Source organism: Uranotaenia lowii, chromosome 2, assembly GCF_029784155.1.
Source record: "Uranotaenia lowii strain MFRU-FL chromosome 2, ASM2978415v1, whole genome shotgun sequence".
In the NCBI taxonomy this organism is placed as follows: Eukaryota; Metazoa; Arthropoda; class Insecta; order Diptera; family Culicidae; genus Uranotaenia; species Uranotaenia lowii.
This window is the reverse complement of record NC_073692.1, coordinates 92,514,038-92,540,832: the sequence shown is the minus strand read 5'-3', so window position 1 is coordinate 92,540,832 and position 26,795 is coordinate 92,514,038. Positions and strand designations below refer to the sequence as shown.

General features: G+C 38.6%; 2 protein-coding genes across 2 annotated transcripts in view; one reads left to right on the top strand and one right to left on the bottom strand.

The window, feature by feature from the left end:
* Positions 1-26,795, top strand: part of LOC129748146 (uncharacterized) — a 96,755-nt gene that overhangs the window by 3,604 nt on the left and 66,356 nt on the right. The gene's annotated exons all lie outside the window — the stretch shown is intronic.
* Positions 336-6,010, bottom strand: LOC129741679 (uncharacterized). The gene is made up of 3 exons (XM_055733427.1): positions 5,948-6,010; positions 2,031-3,429; positions 336-457 (listed from the first exon to the last, which is right to left on the bottom strand). Exons 1-3 carry the CDS (start codon positions 6,008-6,010, stop codon positions 336-338), a joined length of 1,584 nt encoding a protein of 527 aa, XP_055589402.1.

Below are 26,795 nucleotides of genomic sequence, written 5' to 3'. Positions count from 1 at the left end.
CAAGAAAGGCAGCAAAGACACTCTTTCACGTAAATTTTTTGTTGAAGGTCCCGGTTGCAACAAAAATGTAGCTTTTCAAGGAACAGATAGCTTTCCAAACGAGATACTTCTTGGCAAACTTTGAAAGTTTAATATGCTTGCCTTCCGGTTGCCGAATAATAAATACTCTTGTACCGGAAGATGTCTGAAGTCTGCCTTGGTGTAGGTTTCTTCGTCCATTACCACGCAATCAAACTTTGCAACAATGTCGTATACAGCTTCCGAGATTTTGTTTTTGTCGTAAGGTTTTGCTAAGTGGATATGCCGAGGATGGCCGTTGACCTCGCCGCAGTGTCTTAAAGACGTGACGTCATATGTTCCACACTCAGCATTCGTTCGACGTCATTGATAGCAGCCATCTGTTGTTGATCTCCAGAACTTCCAAGATAGTTGATGTTGAAGCGTAGGCTTAGTGTGGCTTGGCGAAGTTTATTGTTTATTAGAATAAAATCAACGGATCATATGTAGATCCTAATGATAACTTAATAGTAGATAATAACAATACAAGATAAAAAAAATAATACAGGTCTATACAGTTCTTGAAACAGTTAAAATTTTTGTCCGGAACACGTTCCTCGAAACATCGAAGTCGAAATGCTCGGAAAAGCGATTGAACGTTTTCAATATGCCTATAAATGCGCTGTTCGCTCCGTAGTTGTTGAGACGAATAGGTACATAGAGCTGCAAAAGCTGGTTTCTCAATCCTCGGGGACGCACGCTGAGAGGAATGGCCTCCAGCAAAACGAGACAGTCGACTCTGGACGTTAAGAGATCAGCAACAACTAGAGCGCGCGTAGCGTTTCTGCGAGCTTGAAGCGTATCTAGGTTTATGAGGCGGCAGCGATTCTCGTAACTTGGTAAACGGAACGGGTCTTGCCAGTTCAGATGACGTAGGGCATACCGCATGAAGCGACGCTGGATGGCCTCGATTCGTTCAGCCCCGTTCTGGTAGAAAGGGCACCAAACAGCTGAAGCATACTCGAGGATGGAACGAACTATACAGCAGTAAAGACTCTTCAGGCAGTACACGTCTTTGAAGTCTTTGGCCATGCGAAATAAGAATCCGAGGTTTCTGGATGCTTTGTCGACGATGTAGTTTGTGTGAGTCTTAAACTCCAGCCGTTGATCGAGAATAACACCCAGATCGTTGATGTGGTCCACCCGAGAAATGATTCCGTCTCCGAGAGCGTACTCCGCATAAAGAGGGTGTCGCTTACGAGAAAATGATACGACCGAGCATTTACTGCGATTCAGGGGCAGGCAGTTCAGGTCACACCATTGAGCAAACACAATGAACTGCTGCTGCAGGAAATTGATGTCCTCTTGGCCGTTTATGGTGTGAAAGAGTTTCAGGTCGTCGGCATATGCAAGTTTTTTGCAGTCAAGGAGCGAGAGTACGTCATTAAAATATATCACGAAAATTAGTGGTCCTAAATGACTTCCTTGAGGCACGCCGGAGCAGGCAAGAAAATGATTTGAAAAGGAGTCACCAATACGAACGGATAACTTTCGACCTGTTAAGTAACTATGGAACCAGTGCAAAAGGGATCCACAGAAACCCAGACGTTCCAGCTTTGCGATAGCGATATCGTGGTTCACCTTGTCGAATGCAGCAGAAAGGTCAGTATATATGGCATCAGTTTGGGTTTTCATAGCAAAGCTGTCTTGCACAAAAGATGTGAAGGTGAGTAAGTTGGTAGTCGTGGATCGTTTAGGCATGAACCCGTGTTGATCATTGGAAAGTTGGTGCTTGAAGAACGAATTAATGGGATCCAGGATAACCAATTCAAACAATTTGGCCATCGCACATAGAGCTGAAATTCCGCGGTAGTTGTTAACGTCTCTCTTGTCACCCTTCTTGTGAACAGGAAACATGTAGGCTTCCTTCCATAGTGAGGGAAAGATTCCAACATCCAGCGATGATTGGAAAAAATGCCGAATAGGAAACAGCAAAAGTGGCATAAAACGCTTCAAAAAAGTAGCAGGTATACCATCCGGGCCCGAAGATGTAGAGTTTTTCAGCTTAACTGTCGCTTTCGATATGGATGCATCGTCGATTGTGATACCGTTAAACGAAGAGGGTGTAGGCAATATATTTCTCACAGCTCTAGCCAGTTGCTCAGGAGAAATGGATCCAGTTGTAAAAATGCTGGAGAACTTCTCGGCAAATAGATCACAAATTTCGGGATCAGAGTTCCCTGTGTCGCTGTTCAGGAACATGTGAGACGGAAGCCCTGATTCTCTCCGCTGATTTTTCACGTGCTTCCAAAAAGATTTCGGACTGCTCTTGAAATTCTGTTGTAACCGATTAATATAATTCTGGTAGCAACGCTTAATGGCTTTCTTATAGGCAGAATTCAATTTGCGATATTTGTCCTTAGTGTAGAGGGACTTGTGTTTGTTGTAGTTGCGTAGTGCGCGCTGCTTAGCCGTCTTAAGTCTACGAAGACTTCCAGTAACCCAGGGGGTCCGTAGATTGGTAGCCGTGCTACGTTTCGGCACATGGCGATCGATGATATAGTTCAGGATGTTCGCAAACGTCTCGGCAGCTGCATTGGGATTAGAAAAATCGAGCTCAGCCTCCCAATCAATGGATTGCAGGACGAGGGATATGGCTTCGAAGTCAACGTTCTTAAAATCGTGATAGAAAGACGCAGTTTTCTCTTCTGAGCCAAGTATTTTAGTGATATCGAGTGAAATCACTAAGGCTGGATGATGCGGGACAGTTTTAACCAGAGGAGCAGGAGCAGATTCGATCGTCGGATTCTTGATCCCTTCGTTCACGAAGCAGAGATCAAGCATACGGCCGTTTTCATTTTCAATTTTGTTTATCTGTCGTAGAGTCGCGGTGCTCAAGGAGTCAAGGAAAATATTAGAGGATGCTGAGAATGAAGAACGAGCAGGATCCGGGAATAAAAAGCCGCTTGGGGAGGAGCACCATTTCAAACCGGGTAGATTGAAGTCGCCGATGATGAGTATGTCGTCTGCCGGAGAGCAAATCGAGCTTACTTTAGAGAGGCAGAGCGAAAAAGATTCAGCTAAAGCCAAGTCTCCAGAACGGTCAGGGGGCACGTACACTACGCACAAATAAAGTTTCCGATCTCCGAAATCAATGCGAATCCAAACAAGTTCTAAATTGGCCCAGGAATCGTCTTCAATTGGCTTAGCTGGAAACGTAGATTTCACGGCGAGTAACACTCCACCACCAGTAGACTTTTTGGTGTTACGAGGACTACGGTCGCAACGGAACACTGCGTAATCTGGGCCGATAATCTGACTAGAGAGGGTCCGGTCGTTGAGCCAGGTTTCGGTGAAGGCAATGACGTCGTAGCAAGAACATGAAGTCGCCAGCAGGTAGTCAATCAAACAGCTATTAACACCACCGACGTTCTGATAGAAAATGTTGAAGGGTTCGGACGATTCGAACGTAGCACGGGATCGATGATCACTGGAAAGGTAAATTCCATCACTCGGGGAAAAACTCTTAGTGATATCATACTTGCCAGAAAGCGCTGGCTGGAGAACCCCTTCGCCACAGACGAACTCAGGGCCGGGACGACTGATGACGCTGGCAGGAAACAGCGCGACTGAGTCGAAGGGCTCAGGGGTCTCCGTAGTTCCTAGTTCGTTGCGTCCCGGTGCTGGAGGCCCAGAAGAAGTCGTAGGATTAACAAGGTTCGGAAGATCTAGCGGGATGCATCTGTGGTGGAACGGAAACAGGATACGCGAATGGCAAGTTCTAGACATACACTGGTACTTGCCTGTAAAAGAGGCCTGGAGAACCCCATCGCCTCCAACGAACTCAGGGCCAGGACGACTGATGACGCGGGCAGGAAACAGCGCGACTGAGTCGAAGGGCTCCGGGGTCTCCAAGCCCTTCGACTCAGTCGCGCTGTTTCCTGCCCGCGTCATCAGTCGTCCTGGCCCTGAGTTCGTTGGAGGCGATGGGGTTCTCCAGGCCTCTTTTACAGGCAAGTACCAGTGTATGTCTAGAACTTGCCATTCGCGTATCCTGTTTCCGTTCCACCACAGATGCATCCCGCTAGATCTTCCGAACCTTGTTAATCCTACGACTTCTTCCGGGAAGTTGAAGCAGTAATACCCTTACGGCAGACATGAAGCACTTTCTTGACACTCAAATTAAAAACGAGTATTCAACGCGAACAAAGTTCCAATTATAGATGTACCGAATAGTGGTATTCGGCAAACGGTCGAATACCGAATATTGACCTTTTCAACTATTCTGCCAAACGAATATTCGGCTGAATATTCGGTCGAATATTTTATTGAGTTTTCATTGAAAAAACCGTTAGCGATAATTTCAATGTTTTCTATTTCTTTCATATTAATGCTCCTCATGGTTTTTAGTCGATTATTTTCAACCAGATGATATTATCGGATGACATTTTTAAGTAGGGGTGTTTCTGATTTTTAAAATGTCACCAATAACTGAACAGATATCAGATGACTAGTCGCTTCTAGGGCGTTTATCACCAAAAAGATTTTTCTGCCGGGGAATCTAGCAGCGAATTAAACTCGATGAAGTAGTCAACTGAATAATAGAGCTACAGCTTGGCTTATTTCGTCTGTCGATTTGGCCTATTGGTAAGGTGTCGGCGAGGTAATCAATAGGCTTGAGTTCGATTCCTGATCGAGGGTTTTTTTTTTTGCACATACCATTCATGATTGATTTTTTTGATTGTTACATTATACGGCTAATAGCGTCAAAGCATCCTCCGTCACACAAAACATCAGAAACATAGTTTAGTGCAATCATGATCATGAATGATAAATGAAAAAAAAAATCACCTCGACCAAGAATCGAACCCGAGCCTACTGATTATCTCTCCGACATCTTACCAATAGGCCAAATCGTCAGACGATACAAGTCAACTGTAGCTCTATTAGTCAGTTGACTTCATCGAGTCGAATTTGCTGCTAGAATCCCCGGCAGAAAACGCTCATTATGCCTTCATTAATGGTGCTCATACTGCCTCGGGGGGTTTCTCATTATGCCTCTACAGTGATTGGTTTTCAGCTTTCGGCAAAAATTTTTAAAATGCATTTTTAAACGTTTTTATCTACTTTTTCAAGTTTCATCCAATTAGGCAATAGACTATTTGAGTGTCTGAACACGAAACAATGATGTAATTCACATATTACAGTTGTTCTCTATGGTTAAATAAGCGTTTTCCTGAAGGTGGCCATTATGCCCCCATCTCCCATAAATCCAAAAAAAATCTTATTTCTTGATGCTTTTTTTTGTCGAATATCCCATTAACAGGCCAATAAATGCATGAATCAGCCAAAGGTGCCACCTTACGCATTCGGCAATCGTTTTTTATTGCTCCCCATTATCACGTGTCGACACCGGCATTATTGTCTCCATCCTTTATAGCCATTTAATAGATCGATATCCTTCAGCTTTTGCTGCAACTGCGAAAGATAAACTCCTGACGACAATTTTCGAACCAGGCTGCTGCTGCTACTCAGCTCAATGGTATCCAAAAAAGGCAGGGGGAAGGGAGAAAAATTGCGAAGACAATGTTGATGATTGCCTCCATTTTTTCGTTCGCTATCCGGAGTGAGGTGCAAAAAAGACACGGAATTTGCGGGAACCCGAAAAAAGATTTTGATTGCCGAAAAATGTGATTCCCATTCGCATATGTAGGTTTATCCGCTCATCCCTCTTCCGCATATCGTTGGAAGATTATGGAAATATTGCCATGATCATGGTTAGCCTCTGACAAGGATCCAAAATTGAAAGTAGCATGGTATGTATGCGATAAAAATAATGCCTCGTTTGGAGGCGTTTCGCAAGCAAGAAGGATATTCTGCAAATTCGTCGACTACAACGTACCTATCATCGCTTACTCAGAGTTTACGAAACACCAAAAGGGGATCCTACTTGGGGAGAACCCATCTGTTTTTCTTTTTCGGCCGTGTCAGAATTGCGGTCCTGAGATGCCATGGTTCCAGCCGAGGTTCGATGATGCGTTCCGAGAAAAATGCGTTGCGCTCGTTAGAGAATCGTTCCAGAGCTAAAGGGCCTTGGGGCCAGGATATTCTGCTCACGTTACGTCAAGAGTTGTTTAATATGAATACTGTCTTAGACCGGGCCTGTTCCGATTTTGCTTCTCGGTGCTGCTGCTCAAAATAAGCCATCCCCCTGTTCCCGACAAAAATGCTCCCCTGCTGCTGCTGCTGAGTGTAATTCCTGGATACCGAGCATATTGTATCCAAAAGGATCCCTGGCTAGTAAATTCCACAGGGCAGCATCTGGTGCTTTTCGAAAAATGACTATCGTTAGGCAACGATGACGCCATGCTGGAGATGTAGAAAGAAATACGTAACCTGTGTCTATAGCTCCAGCATGATGTTTTGAGTCATAGAAAAATTGCACAAAAACAAAATCTCTACCAAAACCTGTCGGGGATGGGGTCCATTTCGATTAGGAGCAAGAAAATTGCTCAGTTCCTTGCCATGTTTTCGATACCAAATTATGTGATTGTGATTCTTTCGGCATGTGTAGGTTTGAATTCCAAAGAAATCTGATCAATGTGCTACGACGAACGTACTTACATGCATCAATCGAAGAAGTAAATTGAACTAGAGCATTACAATTATTGCCGAATGCTTTCAGAGGTGCTAGATTTCATCGTTCCATGAGGGGCCAAATAGATTGGGCGAAGAATACTTACAAGAGAAATTTTTCTGAATTATTTGCGAGGTAGTACAAATTTTGGAAAAAAATATTCTGAGAAAAAAGAAAAAAAGTATCACTCTGTATATTTCCTGATAAATGAATAATAATAGCCTATTGCAGAGCCATGTGAAGAAATCACTCAAGGGAGGTTTTCAAATTTAGTTATTGAGTCATAAGTAATATACGAGAAAAAAAGGCATTCCTAAATTATTCCAAAACACTTCATTTATATGGTACAATCTGTGAATATAATTTGAAAAAACTAAGGGTGTGAATTTATTAATGTTTCGTCATTTTTGTAATTTTTGTAATTTTTGTCGTCTTTGTCATTTTTGTCATCTTTGTCATTTTTGTCATTTTTGTCATTTTTGTCATTTTTGTCATTTTTGTCATTTTTGTCATTTTTGTCATTTTTGTCATTTTTGTCATTTTTGTCATTTTTGTCATTTTTGTCATTTTTGTCATTTTTGTCATTTTTGTCATTTTTGTCATTTTTGTCATTTTTGTCATTTTTGTCATTTTTGTCATTTTTGTCATTTTTGTCATTTTTGTCATTTTTGTCATTTTTGTCATTTTTGTCATTTTTGTCATTTTTGTCATTTTTGTCATTTTTGTCAATAAACTGATTTAAAAAAACTGAGTTTGGGCTTTTTTTTCGCAAAATTAGATTTATTTCATTTCGGGTTGCATTACTAAAATTTTTTTGTTCAATTTACATCATCTCTCCTGTTGGACATCCCAAAAACATCGAAAGATATATTTAGATAGTCAGGAATTTTCATAAATCTCAATATGTATCCCTTCAGGAATTTGAATTCCCGCTTTGAGCGAAACTTTTCTATTCATTCTGGATGTATGAATAATCCGATTTTTTTTAAAATGAAAAGTGCTAAGACTCTATTCAAATCTATCCAACTAGGCTTAACTAGCAGTGAATATTTAAATACAGAAAAATAACGACTTGCATTCATCACAATTCTCCAATGATCTTGAAACTTTTATCGGGACGGTGCTTGAGCTTAATTTTTTGACTATTGATCTGCGTTGGTTCACTCAATTTAATTGGAAATTTAAAAAAAAAAACCCATGAGTATAAAATTATTTTATTTCAGGAGATTAATCAACAGTAAAAGGACAGGTTTCGTTAAAAACACATAAAATATTCAAATGGCAAATCTATGCTATACATTGCTTTCGAGAATTTGCTGCTCGAGATTGACGTTTATTGATACGCTCATTTTTCACTTTGGCAAATGACTGACTCGAGGAAAAGTGCCACCCAACCAAGAACTAAGTCGTCACACCACACCGTCATTCATGACTTCTGACAAAGGCGATAGCTGTCGAAATGATTTTCTTTTTTCCCACTTTACCGAATCAGAATTAATGCAGAGGCAGCCTCATTCCGCTTCGCCATCACCAATCAAATCAGTTTCGGTTAAATTAGGCTTCGTTTTTGCTTTTTGGGTATCGCGCTGCCCCCCTTCCAAATCACATCGCATCAGCAGCAGATGATGGCATTGTTTGACGAGACTTCCTGTTCCAGTTTTCTGGCTTCCCAGCCTTCCGGGAGCTCGGGGAGTGCACTTCGAACGGTTAAATCCATTTCCGTCACCGTTGTTCCTTTGTGGGATTTTCACTTCCATTGAGAAATCGGGACTCTTCCCGGGCTGGGTGACTTGAGCTGTTTTCCATCACAATGAGATTCAATCGAACATGTGGTAAGTTTATTTTTAAAAAAATCTGTTAAAAAAAGCTATTTTTCTGACTCAAACTAAAAAATATTTTGAGTTATTTTATAACAAGCACAGCTGCTTTTACCAAATCGATTGAAAATTGATTTTTTATACACGACTAAATCCCATTGTGCGGTGGTAACAAGAATAATTGACTCGGAAATAATGTCATTTTGGGGAGCGTTGATTTTTTTCCTGCTTAGCTGAATTTTCCCCAATTTCGGTTAGGTTATATTCTTTTTTTTTTCGACCTCCTTCTCTCTTTTCTTGGGGATCGCAATGCATCGAGGCGGAACAGTTTCTTGTGTGTGTTTTTTTTGCATCGCCATTTTCCCAGTTCCGTTTGATTCCCAAGGGAGGTCCATCAGGTTTGGGAAAATGAATAAGTGGAACCATAGCGAGAAAAAATGCCATGTGGATTCAGCGAAAGTTTATTTCTGCAATTTCACCGGAAAACCAAAAATAAACGGCGAGTGAACCTGGGATGACACTTTCCTCCCAGCGAATGTGCGCGCAGTATACTTGAGCTTACCACTTTGCAAAGAAGATTTTAAATTATTGCCCATTCTTCGTTGGTCTTTTGTGGTTGTTTTCCCGAGTTTTTTACCCTTTACAAAGAACTAACTGTTCGAGAAAATAATTCAAAACAGCATTTGTCTGAAGTGGCCAAATTTGTGGGCTTGGTTCTCGTACTTTCCGTTTGATTAACCCTAGACAAATTTATTGGCCAAATAAAGAAAATTACGGTATTTCAGAAAAAAACACTATGAAATCGTTCTTCTAGATAAAGAGTTATTGTTTCACTTTGAATACTTGATAACAGAAAAATTTTACAAGTATTTCCAACTAAACAACTTCGTTTTTAGGTAGGTTTAATTTTTTTGTGTATTTGTGACTCTTTCCAATGGTTTGGCTTTCGTGCTATTTAAGGTCTCACAATGATAAACTGAAATTTTGAAAACATTGTAATATCTTCACACTAGTTTTTGTCGAACTATATATTTGATATTGCTGTAATAATATTATAGTAAGCGGAGCAGTTACCTCATACCTGCAGTGTACACCATGTAGCTTCAAAAGAAAATATGCATAAACACTCAAAACAGATGCTTTTCTGATAAATAAATTTCGGCAAACGGTTGAATAAAGCTTGTTTCAATTAGAATTGGAACATACTTTTGCCCATATTGTGGTACTTCTGGTGGACGGATTTGGAAGTTCTTGGCGCCTAAGTGTTGGGAGTTGGGAATGTTGTCAGCTTCACATACATATGTATCTTACTGTACTGTACTTTGTAAACAATCAGCATGGAAGCCGAAAGATGGGAAAAAATATGCACAGTAATTTGAAAAAAATCCATATAGGCTAGCTAGCTATACAGCTGAAATTGCCCAGAAGTACCGTTATTATACGGTATAAGGAAGAAAACATTGACGACAATTCGGAAGCCGAATACTTAGTCGGTAAGCCGAATATTCGGGCTAACGAAATTAAGGTGATATTTGGCCTGCCGAATATTCGGTCTATCATCGGAACAAATATAAAACTTATGTATTAGTGGGTTTAGTAAGAGGTGTATCAGGGCCGTAGGAAGAACCGACTCATGGGGGGGGGGGTTTTGGTGACTGATTTTTACCAATGATTTTTATCCCAACAAATCACGAATACAAGAAAAATTTAAAACGAATTATGTTTGTATCTATATGATTATTTATTTTTAAGTACTCATTGATAGATTTCGTAATAAATCGTAACTTTAGAAAAGTGGTCCTTAGCCTAAAAGGTATGCTAAATTTTTATAATGAAACCCTTAGAAACAAAATATGGAATTTGCTTTCAACGATGGTTTAAATTTTTGAATTTGTCTAAGAGTCTTGTAGAACAAAGTTATTTGATTTGAGCATAACATAAGTTCTTTTAAGGGAAGCTTTCAATTTCTTTAAAAAGCTTATTCTATACTCAAATCAAACAAGTCCAATCTTCCAAACTCTTTTGAAAGTTCCAAGTTTCTAACCTTTGATGAAAATAAATAAAATTTTCTCAAGAGACCGTAAGAGATACAAATAATTTTGGATTGATTTTCTTGATGTAAACTTGAAATAAAGTTATTACTTTATTTTGAATTTTGGCTTAAAAAACTGCAATTCCTGAAATAGTACTAAGCAATTAACTGAGAAAATATAGGATTTTGTGCAGATAAATATTTTAGGTGAAGATCAGGTACATATTTCTTTAACAGAAAATATTTTTATGAAGAATCAATTGCATAATAAAAATTATTTAGATGATTTTTTTTTCAATTTAATTTGAGATATTTTGCATAAAACAAAACTTAGAAAATTAACTCAAATTCTACTTCATACAAAAAAAAGATAAAGAAAGGAAAAGGATCAAGTGGAGAAAGTGCGGTGATCAAAATAAAAAAAAAAACTTTATATTTGTTATTTTATGATGATTGAAAAACTCATTCACAAGCTTAATCTTTTTCTGATTTTTAATCCTGAATTCTGAACCTGATTTACAAAATTGAACTTTGAATCTGTTTCAGAATCTCTATAAGATTTCTGAAATGTAAAAAAGACATTTTAAGAATCTTAATTCCAGATCAAATTTTTATGAGCCAAGTTTAAGAGCCCTCATTCATGAATCTTTAATATAAATTCTGTAGTGCTGGTTTAATCTTAATTCATTATTTCAATTGTTTATTTTTAATCTGTTTTGTGAATCTGAATAAGGATGTTAATTTCAAATGATGAATCTGAGTCTAAGTTTTCAATTTTGGATCGCCACTTAAGAGCTATAAATGTTTAAATTTTGTATAAGAATAAAGTTTAAAAACTTTGAATTTGAATAAAAAGCAAAATTCATCGTTTTTTTCATGCAGCTTTCCATTCCTAATTTCTTATGATTATTCGAACTGAAAATCAAGAATCCTAAACTATATACAAAATCAGAAACCCGAAAATATGTAGAAATACAATTTTGGTTATAGGAACCAGAACCTCCAAAATGGGTTTAGTTTAAAGTTTAATATTCAGACCGAAATTTCTATGATAAGGTTGCCAAATTGCCCGGTTTTAACCGGATTGGCCCGGATGTTTAATATAAAGTTTGGGAAAAGTCTGGTCCGACCCGTTTGCCCAGGTTTCATTGGAAAAGCCCGGATTTTGCCCGGATTTGTTCTCATTTTTATTCTCAAATCAAATTTGTGTTGTAATTTTTATTTATTTATGCGTCTTAAATATTTGCAGCAAGTTGCAAAAAATTATCATGAAAGCTTTTCAAGTTTTTTTTTCTAGATTTGTGATGAGCAATTTCTAGGTTTTGACCAAATTTGCTCGGTTTTTCCTGGACTTGGTCGAAAAGTTTTGAAATCAAATACCCGGGGTTTTCCAGGTATTTATATAAAACAGCCCAGATACGTGCTGAAAAAAAATGTTACAACCTTATTCTATGAACAAGTTAGAAATTTTTTAAAAACTGTAGCAGAATTTTGAACTTGAAATGGGTTTTTGAGGTTTTTGTATTAGTTTTTAGTTCTGATAGTTACTCTTGAATATCTTTGGTCTATTATTTATCATAAATTGGTGATAATTTAAAATTTTGAGTGTAGAGTAGAATACCTCGCTTCCTTTTTTGGACCCTCATGGGGGGGTTTAATCCCCGAAACCACCCCCCCCCCCCCCCCCCGTTCCTACGGCCATGAGGTGTATGTATCCATGCATAGATTGAAAAATTGAAATAATGCACATTCGAGTGACTCTAAGCTAAGCTTTATGAAGAATTACCTACACAGTAAATGAAAATTACCGAGTTCGGTAATTTTTTTTACCGAAATCCTAACATGTGTAAATCATTAAACTGTTCAGTAATTTTTTCGGTAAAAAATAAACGAACATCGGTACATCGATTCTTCATTTACCGATGTTCGTTTATTTTTACCGAAAAAATTACCGAACAGTTTAACGATTTACACATGTTAGGATTTCGGTAAAAAAATTACCGAACTCGGTAATTTTCGTTTACTGTGTAGGGTGTGGTGAAATTAAAACTGCTGTTTTTTACGTTTCGGTCTACTGAACTAAAGTAGTAAACATCTTCAGAAAAAACTGTATTTAAAATCGATAAAAAGTAATAAATTTTACAATATTTTCAAAAAAAAACTATTTCCAATGCACACTATCTCGAAATTCACAACACGCGACAAAAAAAGACGTGAATTTCAAGATAGCGTGCATAACAAATAGTTTTTTGAAAATATTGTAAAATTTATTACTTTCTATCTATTTCAAATACAGTTTTTCTGAAGATGGCAGAAGTTCAGTATGCCGAAACGTAAAAAAACAGTTAAAAATGTTAAAATTTCCTTTCAAAAGCCTTAATTATTTCTTTTCTTTTGTATTTGTGTTTCTTTGTATTTTTATTTTTTAATAAAATTTAATTTTTTGATCAAATGTTTAAATTTGGCCAGAGAACTTAAAAACAAATGAGTATTAATCTCTATAAGTCCCGTTGTAGAGGACTGACGAATGTAAATAGCCCCACAGGTATGAAGTATTCATCGAATCCCATGTAAATGGGAAATCAAAAAGATGGAATGCAAATCTGGTGAATTTTCTGCACATTTGATGAATTCTGCCGCACACTTGGTGAATTTTGTTCACACTTGATGAATTCTGCCGCACATCTGATGAATTTTGCTGCACATCTGGTGAATTTCTGCCCGTTCCAGCGCACAATTCTGCACATTTCAGAGTGCTTTCAATGTGTTTATCTCGCGTTCCAAATGAATACTTCATTCCGGTGATTTCCACAAAAATGTCATGAAAATGATAGCTGGTTCATGTTAATGAACTTATTTCGCTGCATCGATATATGTATTTGCCCATGTCTTTAAGCCCACATACACAAATGTTCATTCCATTTCAATGTACGATAACGTCAATATCACAAAAAACAGTGAACAGGTAATATGGACGACGCCTTACATAAAACGTTATACCTGAAATTGATTGCCGTCCGATTAGTGACCCCCGTGTGCAAATTTTCATCTCAATCCAATGTACAATATCGTCAATATCACTAAAATGGTATTTGTGTAGCCGACGATCCCTTTTGTTGGCCCTTTACACAAAATTTGATACCTTAAATCGATTGCTCGTCTCTCAAAACTCCCATGTGCAAATTTTTATCACAATCCAATGTACATTCAATCAAGGACATGCAATCAAGGACATGAAATCCAACAAAGCGCCTGGAATCGATTGCATTCCTGCTGAAATGCTCAAAGCTGACCCTGCCTTGTCAGCACAAATGTTGCACCGTCTTTTCGCTGACATTTGGGACACTGCAACATTCCCGGCCGACTGGATGCAGGGTATCCTCGTAAAGGTCCCGAAGAAAGGAGACCTAACAGAATGCGGTAACTGGCGTGGCATAACTTTGATCTGTACAACCCTCAAAGTACTCTGCAAAGTGATCCTGAACAGGATCCAGGAGAAAATCGACGCTACACTCCGACGGCAACAAGCTGGATTCCGATCCGGACGATCATGTGTGGACCACATCACAACGCTACGAATAATACTGGAACAAATCAACGAATTCCAGGACTCTCTTCTGCTGGTGTTCGTTGATTTCGAAAAAGCATTTGACCGACTGAACCACGAAAACATCTGGGCTGCTCTTAGACGACGAGGGGTCCCAGAGAAACTAGTCCATCTCATCGAAGCACAGTACAAGGCATTTTCGTGCAAGGTCTTGCACGACGGTGTCTTTTCCGAACCAATGCCGGTAACTGCTGGAGTGAGACAAGGATGTATTTTGTCACCGCTGCTTTTTCTCATCGTAATGGATGAGATCTTGACTGGATCGATTGACTGTAGACCAAACCGAGGATTGCCGTGGAATCTTTCAGCGATTGAGCAACTGAACGACCTTGACCTGGCAGACGATATTGTTTTGCTCGCCCAAACACAATAAGAAGTGCAGAGCAAACTCGACGACTTCACCGAAAGCTCCAAGGCAGCAGGTCTCAAAATCAATGTCGGAAAGACCAAGTCGATGGAAATCAACACAGAAAATTGTTCCAATTTCGTGGTAGCTGGACAACAGGTTGAGACAGTGGAGTGCTTCCAGTATCTTGGTAGCCAGATTACGCCTGATGGTGGTGCCAAGAAGGACATCGAAAACCCGGATCAGAAAAGCCCGATTTGCGTTTGCGAGTCTCCGAAACATCTGGCGCTCACGCCAGATCTCTCTACGAACTAAGATCCGAATCTTCAACTCAAACGTCAAATCCGTATTGCTGTACGGGTGTGAAACTTGGTGCACATATGCGGTGACGACGCGAAAACTGCAAGTTTTTGTGAATCGCTGCCTGCGGAACATCATCCGCGCTTGGTGGCCTGGCAACTGGATCTCAAACGTTGAACTTCATCGCCGGTGTCATCAAAAGGCGCTAGAAATCGAGATTCGGGAACGTAAGTGGAGATGGATTGGGCACACGCTGCGAAGAGATGAAAACGAGATTTGCAGAGAGGCGCTTGACTGGAATCCAGATGGGCATCGAAGAAGAGGCAGGCCCAAAAGCTCGTGGCGGCGAAGTCTAGCCGCTGACATCCGCACAGTTGACGAGAACCTTGGCTGGCAGCAAGAGAAAACGCTGGCTCCGGATCGCCAGCAGTGGAGATCTTTTATCTCAGCTCTATGTGTCGGTCAATCGGCGCTGGACCCTTAGGTAGGTAGGTAATGTACATTATTGTCAATATCACTAAAACAGTATTTGTGTTGCATGGACGACCCCTTCTGCCGACCTCTTACAGAGAATCTGCTTCCTGGAATTAAATGCCTATCCCTCAAAACACTCATGGGCAAATTTTCATTACAATCCAATGTAAAAGAACGCGAATATCGATAAAACGATATTTGTCTTGTGAAGGGTGTCCACGATGATATTGCCACACTATGAAGTTGCTCTAACTTTTTAACCGTTGGGTACAATTCAGTGAAAATTTGGGTGGATTTAGTTCCTAGTGTATTGTTTACATGCTGCAAGTTTTAAAGTCCTGTGATCAAAACTCGCGGAAATGGAGTCGAAAGAACAGCTCGTGCGTGATAAAATCTTGCGCATTCATCACGAGAACAAGGATCTCTCGCATCGTTCCATCGCTAAAACTATGGGAATCGCGAATTCCACGGTGTCGCGAGTGATTAAGCGGTTCGAAGAACGATTGACTACCGATCGGAAGCCCAGAAGTGAAGGAAAAATTATTCCGTACTTCCGAAGCCTTCAACCGAAACCCGAACGCCTCGGTTCGGGATGTGGCTAAGAAGCTGCACCTAAGCCGATGTTTTGTCCAGAAAGCCTAAACTAAGGCTGAGCTTCGAACGTTCAAGGTACAAAAAGTCCCTAATCGCGACGAGAAGTAGAAAAAATCCGCCAAAACCCGTGCCAGGAAGCTGTACCTCAACATGCTGACGGAAGTTAAATGCTGCATCATGGACGACGAAACATATGTTAAGGCCGACTTCAAACAGATCCCCGGCAACCTGTTTTTCACGGCCAAGGATAAGTTCAGCGTTCCGGAGCATGTCCGTACTCGGAAGATGTCCAAATTTGCGAATAAATTCCTGGTTTGGCAAGCCATCTGCACTTGCGGGAAGCGGAGTGCAACTTCCGTGACCCAGGACACGATGAACGAACAGGTGTACATGAGAGAGTGCTTCCAGAAGCGGCTGGTTTCTCTCCTGAAGGCCCACAACGTCCCAATAATCTTCTGGCTGGATTTGACCTCGTGACACTACTCCAAGGACGTGCTGAAGTGGTATGCCGGCAATAAAATAAATTTCGTGCCGAAAAGATTCAACTCTCGCAATACTCCGTAGCTCCGCCCCATCGAGAAGTACTGGGCGATTTTGAAGCAGCACCTTCTTAAACGACCTGAGGTAGTGAAGACAGTCGAGGAGCTGAAGAAAGTATGGGTTTACGTGCAACTAAAGGTTATTTCACAGGTTGTGCAGAATCTAATAGCCGGGGTTAAGGCCAAAGTGCGGGCATTTGCGTATGGACTGTAAATAAAATACGAGTAAAATGGTAAAATGAAGTTTAATAATTATTTTTCAATTCCCGGAAATTTAATGACAATCGAATGAAAACACAAATTTTGCGAATCAATTTTGTGTGTGGCAGTTTCATCGTGGACATCCTTTATCACTGAAAGGCACTTCAGAGTTAATAATATTTAAAAACAAATCGAATTGTTTGGATGTAGAAAATTTCCTCTAAATTCCAAATGAACGGATGATTTTATCAGATTTTTAAAATGACACTAAGTTGTAAGAGATTTTTTATTCGAAGCTTTGTTTGGAAAAGGAATATCCTTCGGAAAAAGCCGCTATTTTTGGGTTTTACTTGAATATTTTCTTCCTATACCTCCGATGCTAAAAAAAATTCAATATATATCGTGTGAGCTTTCATTATGTCGTATGAAACAAAATGTAAACAAACAGTTTTATTATAAAAAACAGAAAAACTGACATAAGCTAGTCGCAACATTTTTCCATTTAGAATATTGGTAGTTTAGACAACATATTCTATATGTAAAATACAAAGTCTAAAGATATTTTGATAACTTTTGCGGTAGTTTTCTGTGAATTCTTAAGATGTTTCATTCGACGTAATGAAAGTTCACGCGAGATATGAAGCCTATTGGAAAAAAAAGATTGCGGAGCAATCGGAATGTAGATTAAAATGAATTTCGAAGTAAGTCGTACAATGTTTATAATACATTTATTTATTTAGGGCTTGTGATATAGCTCAGTTGACAAGTCAGTTGCTTCCTGAGCCGATGTCCGTGAGTTTGAGCCAAAGAGTAAACTTTGATAACAGTTGTACCGGATAAGTTTTTCAATAACTCTCCGCCAATTGCATCGTTGATATAAGTCGCGAATGACATAAAGATGTTTAAACGACTATAATCGAAATAAAAAAAATTTAATTATAAATATTGTTAGAACGAAAAAGCTATCAACATGGACCAAAGTTTTTAAACCCCTGATTTTCAGAAAATCAGAAAAAAAAACATTTACAAACTTTATAAATGAAAATTATTAGTTTAAAAAAAACAACAAAATTATTATAATTCAATATTTCTTATTTAGATCTTGCCTACTGAATGGTGCAACCGCTCAATGAAAAATACAAAAAAAAAGTACAACGCTGTTTTTTTATTTCCCAGGGAGCCAATTTAAGGCGGTAATGACTCCATTTAAAATCCAACTACAATCATGGTTTCGGTTTGTCCATCCTTTGCTGATGGCAAGGGCGGCGATCCAAATAATGTCGTTATTTAAATGCAGAAGGACGTCAGAAGTTGGTGGCGGGCGATAAAAAAAACAAACTCTTCTTCTTCTTCTTCTTCTTCGTTTTGACGATATGGCCAGAGAATGGTACTCTATAACACCACTAACTTGACTTGACTGCTTTTAGCGCGATTTAAGTGTTGCCAATTATTTTTAAATTTTTAGTTTCGTTCTATCCAAGAAAGATAGTACCTCTTTCATCCGGTTTTCATCGAAATCTCGGAATATTTCGAGAAGGTTTGTAAACCTATCCCAATCGTGGTAGTTGCGGAGATGGTTAAACTTTATACAATTCAGAATAATATGTTCGGTTGTGAATGGCTGTTCACAAAGATCACAATAAGTTGTTTCACGAACTTTCATTATTCCGAGCCAGTAGGGAGAGTAATCATGACCACTCAATATTCGATTCATAGTACGTATTTGAGTGTTTTTTAATTTACTATTCCAGTACCAAGGTCTCTAATTAAAGGATGACTGGAATCTGTAAAATTTCGATCCTTTTTGATTTACGTTGACATAATCTTTGTACCATCTATCGATTGAATTGATCCATTCATTTTTCGCTTTCAGTGTCTTGTCACTGAACCGTGATTTATTTACCAAAATGCATGGGCTTGTTAATCCTTCTTTGGCTGCAGTGTCTGCTTTTTCGTTTCCTTGAATTTGTATGTGAGCTGGTATCCATTGTATAGTAGATTTTTTTGATTCAGCTTGTTTTACTATTTCGAAAGTCAGTTCGTCAAACTCTTTTGAATCTAATTGCTGTTTTATTATTGCACAAGATGCTTGAGAATCAGTGAGAATAACTGTTCTATTTGTTGTTTCTGAGTTGATGTTTTCTAGTGCTGTTTTTATGGCTATTAATTCAGCTGTGGTTATAGAAACTTCGTTGTCCAGTTGCATGCTAGTTTTTCTATTGTTTTCGTCTTCGAAGATTCCTATTCCGCATTTATTACCGTGTTTTGATGCATCTGTATAAATTTTAATGTATGTAGGGTAATGTGTGTTCAACATATGTATTACTTCTTTTCTCATTACTTCTGCTGATTGTTGTTTTTTTCTTATTTGTGTTTGTGGTATTTGATCCAATACTGAACCGTTGGTTATCTCATTGTTCATTGTGTGTTTCAAATATAGTTGTTGAAAATCGTTTTTATAATCTAGGTAAATTTGTTCTAAAAAGGTGTATTGTTTTCTGGCATTTACACTGTGTTGTTCTAAACTTTGTAATTGTTGTGCGATCAAATCGTTTCGGAAAATGTGTTGTAGGATTCGTTTTTTCGCTAGATAGATCCTTTTCAGGTATAGGGGACCTTCTCCTGCTATTGCTGCTAACGTATTTATAGGTGTTGATTTAGAACAACCTGTGGCAATTCTAAGACATTGTCTATTTGTCACTTCTAGTTTTTCTATGTTTGTCTTACTTGCCCCTCCGTAGAATACTGAACCGTAGTTTAGAAATCCTCCATACAGAGCTTTGTAGAATAGCATCATAACTTTAGGGTTTGCTCCACTTTTTATGCTTCCGATGACTTTGAGCATTTTCTGTCTGTCATGTATTTTATCAATCATTGTTTTTATGTGTATGCCGTATCTTAATGTTTGGTCTAGGGTTATACCTAGGTACTTATAGCTTCTAACTGTCTCTAATGTTTCTCCGTTTATTTTAAGATCTAGAACTTTTGCACTGTTTTTAAATATCATAGCTTTGGTTTTTGCACAGTTGATAACGAGTCCTAGTCTTGAGGCTTTTCTAACAAATACTTCTATTTTGTCTTGCATTTTTATTATTGCATGATTTTCGTTTTTCGATCTAACCAATTTGAGAAAATCATCTGCAAACTGGAGGGTAGCTTCATTAGGGTCGAGATTTGTTTCATGAAGGCTTGAGGTATAAATGTTGAAAAGGGTTGGGGATAAAACATCTCCCTGCGGAAGTCCACTAGAAACTACATGTTCCACTAGTCCTTCTTCTGTCTGGATGATAGTTTTTCTATTCACTAGAAAATTAAATATCCATGTTACGCTATCAGGACTAAAATTGTTTGTCGTCATTACGTTTCTCAGTTGGCTGACATCGATGGAATTGAAAGCATTTTTGAAGTCAAAAAATACTCCAATTACTGTCATTCCCAGTCTTTTGCTCTCCGTTATGTAATTCGTGGCGTATGTTACGCAGTTTTCTGTAGACATGTTTTTCCTGAAACCAAATGATGTAACAGGGAGAATGTTTTTTGAATATAAAGTTTTATTTATGTCTTCTAGTACCGCTGTGTTTAATGTTTTTGTTAAGGTAGAGAGTAATGCAATTGGTCTAAAAGAGGTTATCTCGTTTGCTGGTTTGTCTGGCTTTAGAATGGGTATAATCTTAATTTCCTTTAGGTGGTCTTGTAGACATCCCTTTCTCCACATCTCATTTAGACATTCAACAATTTTCGTCAGAGTTTTCCAATCTAGTACTCTTAACATGTCGTATGTTAGGTGATCTGTTCCCGGAGAGGATCTTTTCGGTTTTTTGTTTATTATAGATTTAAATTTGGCTAAGTCTATAATGTTAGTTCGGGTTTCTCTATGAGGTTGTATTGTGTTTTCTCTTCTACTTTCTCCAAAATTCGTTATTAAAAAGTCGTTAGCTAATTGTTTATATTCTTTAATGCAATTGTTTTTGATATTTATTGCTGGAGATCCTTTTAATCCTCTAACCAGTTTCCAATTTTGCTTCATGTTTAGGGGATCTATTGAAGCTGACAATTCCTTCAATTTTTCTCGTATATGATCTAGTTTCGCTTTTTGGAATTTGGCTGTTGTTTTTTTCCATTCGATTAAATTTGTACTATTACAGCAAGCGTGGTATTTTTTTAGTGCATTTTGTTTTTCTTCGTATAGAGTGGATAATTCATCGCTCCAATAATATTTGGCAATATGGTTGCTCGTTTTTTTATTGTTTTTAATAATCGTTCTGGCTTTACTCGAAAGTTCTTGGAGATTTTCAAATTCCCAATGTTGTATTTGAGCGATTTGTTCTCCAATTGCTTTTCTGTCATAGTATGTATTGGTTTTTTTTCTCCACTGTAGTTCCACCGAGATTTCTATAAAAAGATGCCCACTTCCACCAAAGGATTTGGGTTTAGTAGACCATTTAATGGAATTGTATAAATTTGCTGTACATATCGAAAGATCAATTGCACTAAAATTCTGATTAAATATTCCTGGTATGAACGTTTTATCACCTGTGTTAAGCAATATTAGGTTTGAGTCGGCAATGGCTTCATGTACTACTCTACCTTTTCCTTGAGTTGTTTCACAGCCCCATATCTCATGATGACTATTAAAATCTCCACCTATGATGACTTTATTATAGTTATTAAGTTCTTGTAGTAAAATTGACATGGAAGTTTTGAGTTCTTGGACATTAATACGGGGATTGACATAGACAACTACTAACACAAAGTCTAATTTAGTCAATCTTATCCCTAATGTTTCAAACTTTTCTGATGTCGTCAAATTAATTCTAGTAAAATGAAATTGGTCACATAGATAAAATCCAACTCCTCCATAAGTATCTTCACGTGGTGCTAGTATGCTATGGTATCCTGAGATGTTGTAGCGTTTTGTTGTGAGATGGTTTGGATCTACCCAAATCTCTGTTAATAGTACGGCTTCAAATTTATTTATGTTTAGTTCATGTATAAGTTCATTTTTATTTTTTTGTTAAACTTTGTATGTTTGTTTGTAGTATTTTGAAATTCGTATCCATGTTTGTATTTGTTATATGCCATCATTATGGCTGTCAGCAATGTTTTTCAACTCCCCAACAATGCTGGCTGTAATTTCTTCTCCTGCTATACCATGATTTTGAAGGATTTTGGTAATATTCTGAATTAAACCTGTTATCATCAACTCTAAGTTGAAACAAACTCAACCCAAGGCCGAAGAGTAATGTGAGGTTTACTGGGTAGTTGGGGACGAAAAAAATACTCCCGCATTGGGCTACCGAAAATCAATCTTCACTCTGTTCGTAGCCAGACTTGGGTTTCCTTTTTCTTATACCATTTCTTAGTCATTCTGAGAAAAAAACGGACACATTCGATTCGCTACTTGTGCGGCGCAAAAAATGGGGGGCTTCTGGTCTTACGACGACGACTCGACGGGGAGACACTTTCTCCAGCAAACGACTCTCCAGCGATTGGCTTACATTGCATTGGGTGTAGGCGGGGTATTGCTAAAAGTACTTATCATATCGACAACAAATGTCACAGCACACGGTCTTGTAGAAACATCAATTTATATGTAAATTAGAAGTCAACTTCCGGCGGAAGTTACTACCGGATCGTGAACGAATGTTTTCATGAGCAAGAATTTCCAAAGGAGCTTATTTGGTTTTCGGCAGCTCGATACGCGTTGTTCATTTGATTAGCTAATGCTAATGTAGGAGACGTGTTTTTCAGTATTGATTTACTGTAATAATGTGATGTTTTGTTTCGAGAAAGATCTTATAATTCGTCTTTTATTGTTTTCTCCCGATTTTATGAACTCTGCGTAAGCTTTTAGGTACAAACCATAAGTTTTCAGAAACTCTAGAATTTTTTTAGATTAAATTTTAAACTCCTGTTTTTCCTAATTAGTATTCTGGTACCTGAACTGCAAGTCATTGAATTAATTGCCAGTTACGAGGCTTGAGAGTGAACTTTCTGAAAAGAAAACCCCTTCCTGCAACGGAAGTCTGCTTTGCGTATTTGCATGGAAATTGAAAACCCTGCTTGAAAATGGCCCATTCTCCACGAGTCGTTGATTCGAAGCGGATGTTCAAAATGGACAAAAGGAAAGTAGGTGGGTAGTTCAATTACTGTCACTTTGGGGGGAAATAAAAAAGATCATTTATAATCTCAGGACTCGAAATTGGTTCTCGTTTTGTTCGATGGAGCTCGTGGGAATCTTTCATAAAATAATGTTAGAATTTAAATTATATTGAACATTGATCCAATTTTCACTTAGTAGGCTTGTGCTGATTAAACAACACATGTTTATTTTTCCGTCCTGGAATTTTCCTCGTAAAAATTTTGAAAAGTTTATATTAAACTGGAAAAGTTCCAAAAAGGAAGCAGTTTCAAGCACCTCAACACATCCGGTTCAGCGTGCCGCCGGGGCAGCTTGGAGCTAGCCTGGTTGTAACCAATAAATTCGGAGGTTTTTAGCCGTGACCGTGCAACCAAGACACTATCCGAAGTCGAGGATTCACAATCATCAACGACATCATCAGCAGCAACGTTATTGCTAAAAACACCTCAAGTAAGGCAGCATTACCACCAGGAGCCCAGACCAGACGTAACAGTCAAATCTCACGTCGATTGGAGCCAAGGAAATCTCGTGGAAGGAATCAAGTCAGCATCAGTGTTCCGCGGACCAACAAACAAAAATCAAATAATCAAATTGTAATATTTCACGTTTTATTCTGTCCTGTAAGTATTTTTCTCTTTTTATTTCGAACATAGATAGCTTTAATCATATTTTGTTACGGCCGTAATAAAATATGGTCGAAGGCGGGGGGTCAAACCCAGCAGGTTTTCATGACAAAGCAGGACCTTCAGGTACTAATTCTGTTCCCGAAGATGAGATGCAGTCTGATACACCTGCGAGTAAGACCGCTCGTCTCAAAGTCTATCCTGAAAACCCATCTGTTTCTGGTCCATGGGTGGTTTTTTTCCGGCCCAAGACAAAACCTCTTAATGTCATTCAGATCACGAAAGATCTGGCCAGATAGCCCTCCGTCACCAGCATATCCAAAGTGAGACCAAACAAGCTGCGAGTTGTTGTGGCTAACTCAAAAGCCGCAAATGAGATTGTTGCAAGTAAGTTTTTCAATTTAGAGTACCGCGTTTTTGTCCCCTCTCGAAACGTAGAGATTGAGGGCGTTATCACTGAAATGAGTCTGACGCCCGAATATATTATCTCCAATGGGGTAGGCAAGTTTAAGAGCCTTGATTTGACTTAGGTCAAAATCTTGGATTGTCGCCAACTCGCAACTGCCACCTCCGAGAATGGTAAGAAAATACAGTGAGCGAAATAAGAATAGCACCACTATGTGTTTTGCTTGTTAAAATATGATTGTTTGAAAATCACCAAAATTTTCTTCTATAAATTGTTTTGAATTGTTTAACGGATAAATCAAGCATATGTTTACTTTTTTTGGACGTTGCAATTGGCGTTGAGGACCAAAACTATGGAAAAAGGGTGCTTTTTCAACAAAAACAAGATTATTTCTAAAAATTTACTGTGTAAAAGTGAATAATAATGCTTCTACGAATTATTTGAATAGTTTACTGCATTCTTATGAGTTTTCTAGAATTACAAAGACTTTCGAAGGTTTTAAAAAAGTGTTTTAAGAGACGCTCTTCTAGAACTAAGGAATTTGATATTTGAGCTGTAATTCTTTACCAAACTACTTACTTTATTCATTAAAATGACGTGAAATGATGAATCAAACATTTTCGGGTTATTTTAAATCAGAAAAAAACAGGTTGGTATTCATAAACTTAGATTTTTTTTCAATAAACATCACTTTTTCCAGTTTCAAGTCATAGATGACAGCACTATCTTGCCGTTAATACCAAATTAAGTCTCAATATTGATTTTTCAGGTTTATCTCTCTTGATGGCTAATCTAGTTCGAGAGGTCGGAGATATCACTGTCTTACAGTGGAATTGTCGTAGTCTTATACCAAAATTAGATTCTTTAAATTATTTGATTTTATGACATTGCGATATTTTTGCGTTGTCCGAAACATGGCTATCTTCTCAATCTAATATCTCTTTCCACGATTTTAATATTATCCGTTTGGATCGCGACGATTCGTATGGAGGGGTGCTTTTGGGGATCAATAAGCGCCACTCCTTTTACAGAATCAACCTTCCTTTATCAGGAGGGATTGAAGCTGTTGCATGTCATACAACTATAAGAGGTAAGGACTTATGCGTTGTCAGCTTGTACTGGCCTCAGAGGGTTGCAGTGGATCGAAATCACTTGGAGGACCTGTGCTCAGTGCTTCCTGAGCCAAGGTTGATCATGGGTGACTTCAATTCACATGGAACTGTCTGGGGAGAACAAATTGACGATAGTCGTTCTACTCTTATCTATGACATTTGCGACAGTTTCAATTTAACAGTTTTGAACACGGGCGAAAAAACACGGGTACCTAAACCTCCTGCAAGACAAAGCGCAATTGACCTCTCACTCTGCTCAAATTCCCTATCATTTGATTGCCAGTGGAAGGTGGTCCATGATCCTAATGGTAGTGATCACTTGCCTATCGAAATTACTATCACCAATGGGGTCAGCTCTTCAAACACAATAAATATGACATATGACCTTACAAGACACATCGACTGGAAAAAGTACTCGGACGAAATAGTAACAGCCATCGACTCTATGCATGTTTTATCTCCTTTAGAAGAGTACCACTTTCTTTCTCGTTTGATACATGAAAGTGCACTTTGTGCTCAAACAAAACCCATCCCAGATTCATCTGTTCCTAGAAGGCCCCCTAATCCTTGGTGGGACCAACAGTGTTCTAAGCTTTATAAGGATAAATCGAAAGCATTTAAAGATTTTCGAAAACATGGAACTCTCGCCCTTTTTGAAACATATGTTTCCCTTGAAAATCAGTTCAAAAAATTAATAAAAGGGAAAAAAAGGCGTATTGGAGGAATTTTGTGGGAAGTTTATCACGGGAAACATCCTTGAGTACCTTGTGGAGAGTGGCACGAAGCATGCGTAATCGATCATCTACGAATGAAAGTGAAGAATATTCACATAGGTGGATATTTAACTTCGCACGGAAAGTCTGTCCAGATTCTACACCTGTGCAAAAAATAATCCGGAATGTGCCTCCAGATAGGTGTGATCTGGATTCCAGCTTTTCAATGGTTGAATTCTCACTTGCTCTCCTTTCTTGCAACAATTCAGCTCCAGGAATTGATAAAATCAAATTTAACTTGTTGAAAAACCTCCCGGATGCCGCAAAATTTCGCTTGTTAAATTTATTTAATCAATTCTTGGAGCACAACATTGTTCCCCAAGAGTGGAGACAAGTGAGAGTGATTGCTATCCAAAAGCCCGGAAAACCAGCTTCTGATCCTAATTCGTACCGTCCAATAGCGATGTTGTCTTGTATACGGAAATTGATGGAGAAAATGATTTTGTTCCGATTGGATAAGTGGGTGGAAACAAATGGCCTACTTTCAGATACTCAATTTGGGTTTCGAAGGGGCAAAGGGACAAACGATTGTCTTGCTTTGCTGTCTTCAGAGATACAAATGGCGTATGCGAAACGTGAGCAAATGGCTTCAGTGTTTCTAGACATAAAAGGAGCTTTGATGCTGTCTCAATAGAGGTTTTGTCAGACAAATTACACTCCCGAGGTCTGCCTCCACTATTGAACAACATCTTATACAGCTTGCTTTGTGAGAAACATCTGAACTTTGCTCACGGAGATATTGCAATTAGCAGAACCTCTTACATGGGCCTCCCACAGGGTTCATGTTTGAGTCCACTTTTGTGCAACTTTTACGTGAGTGACATCGACAGTTGTCTCTCTGAAGGCTGCACTCTAAGACAACTTGCAGATGACGGCGTGGTGTCTGTCACAGGATCTACTGAGTCTCATCTGCACAGACCTTTACAAGATAATTTAGACAGATTGTCTTCCTGGGCTTTGGGGCTTGGGATTGAGTTTTCCCCTCAGAAAACGGAGATAGTTGTTTTCTCTAAGAAACATAGACCTGCTCAACCTAAGCTTCAACTCCTAGGCAGAACGATCACTCAATCGAGGTGTTTCAAGTATCTTGGGGTTTGGTTTGATTCCAAGTGTACCTGGAGAGCCCATATTGAGTATCTGAAAGGAAAGTGCCAACAAAGAATCAATTTTCTCCGATCAATCACCGGCACCTGGT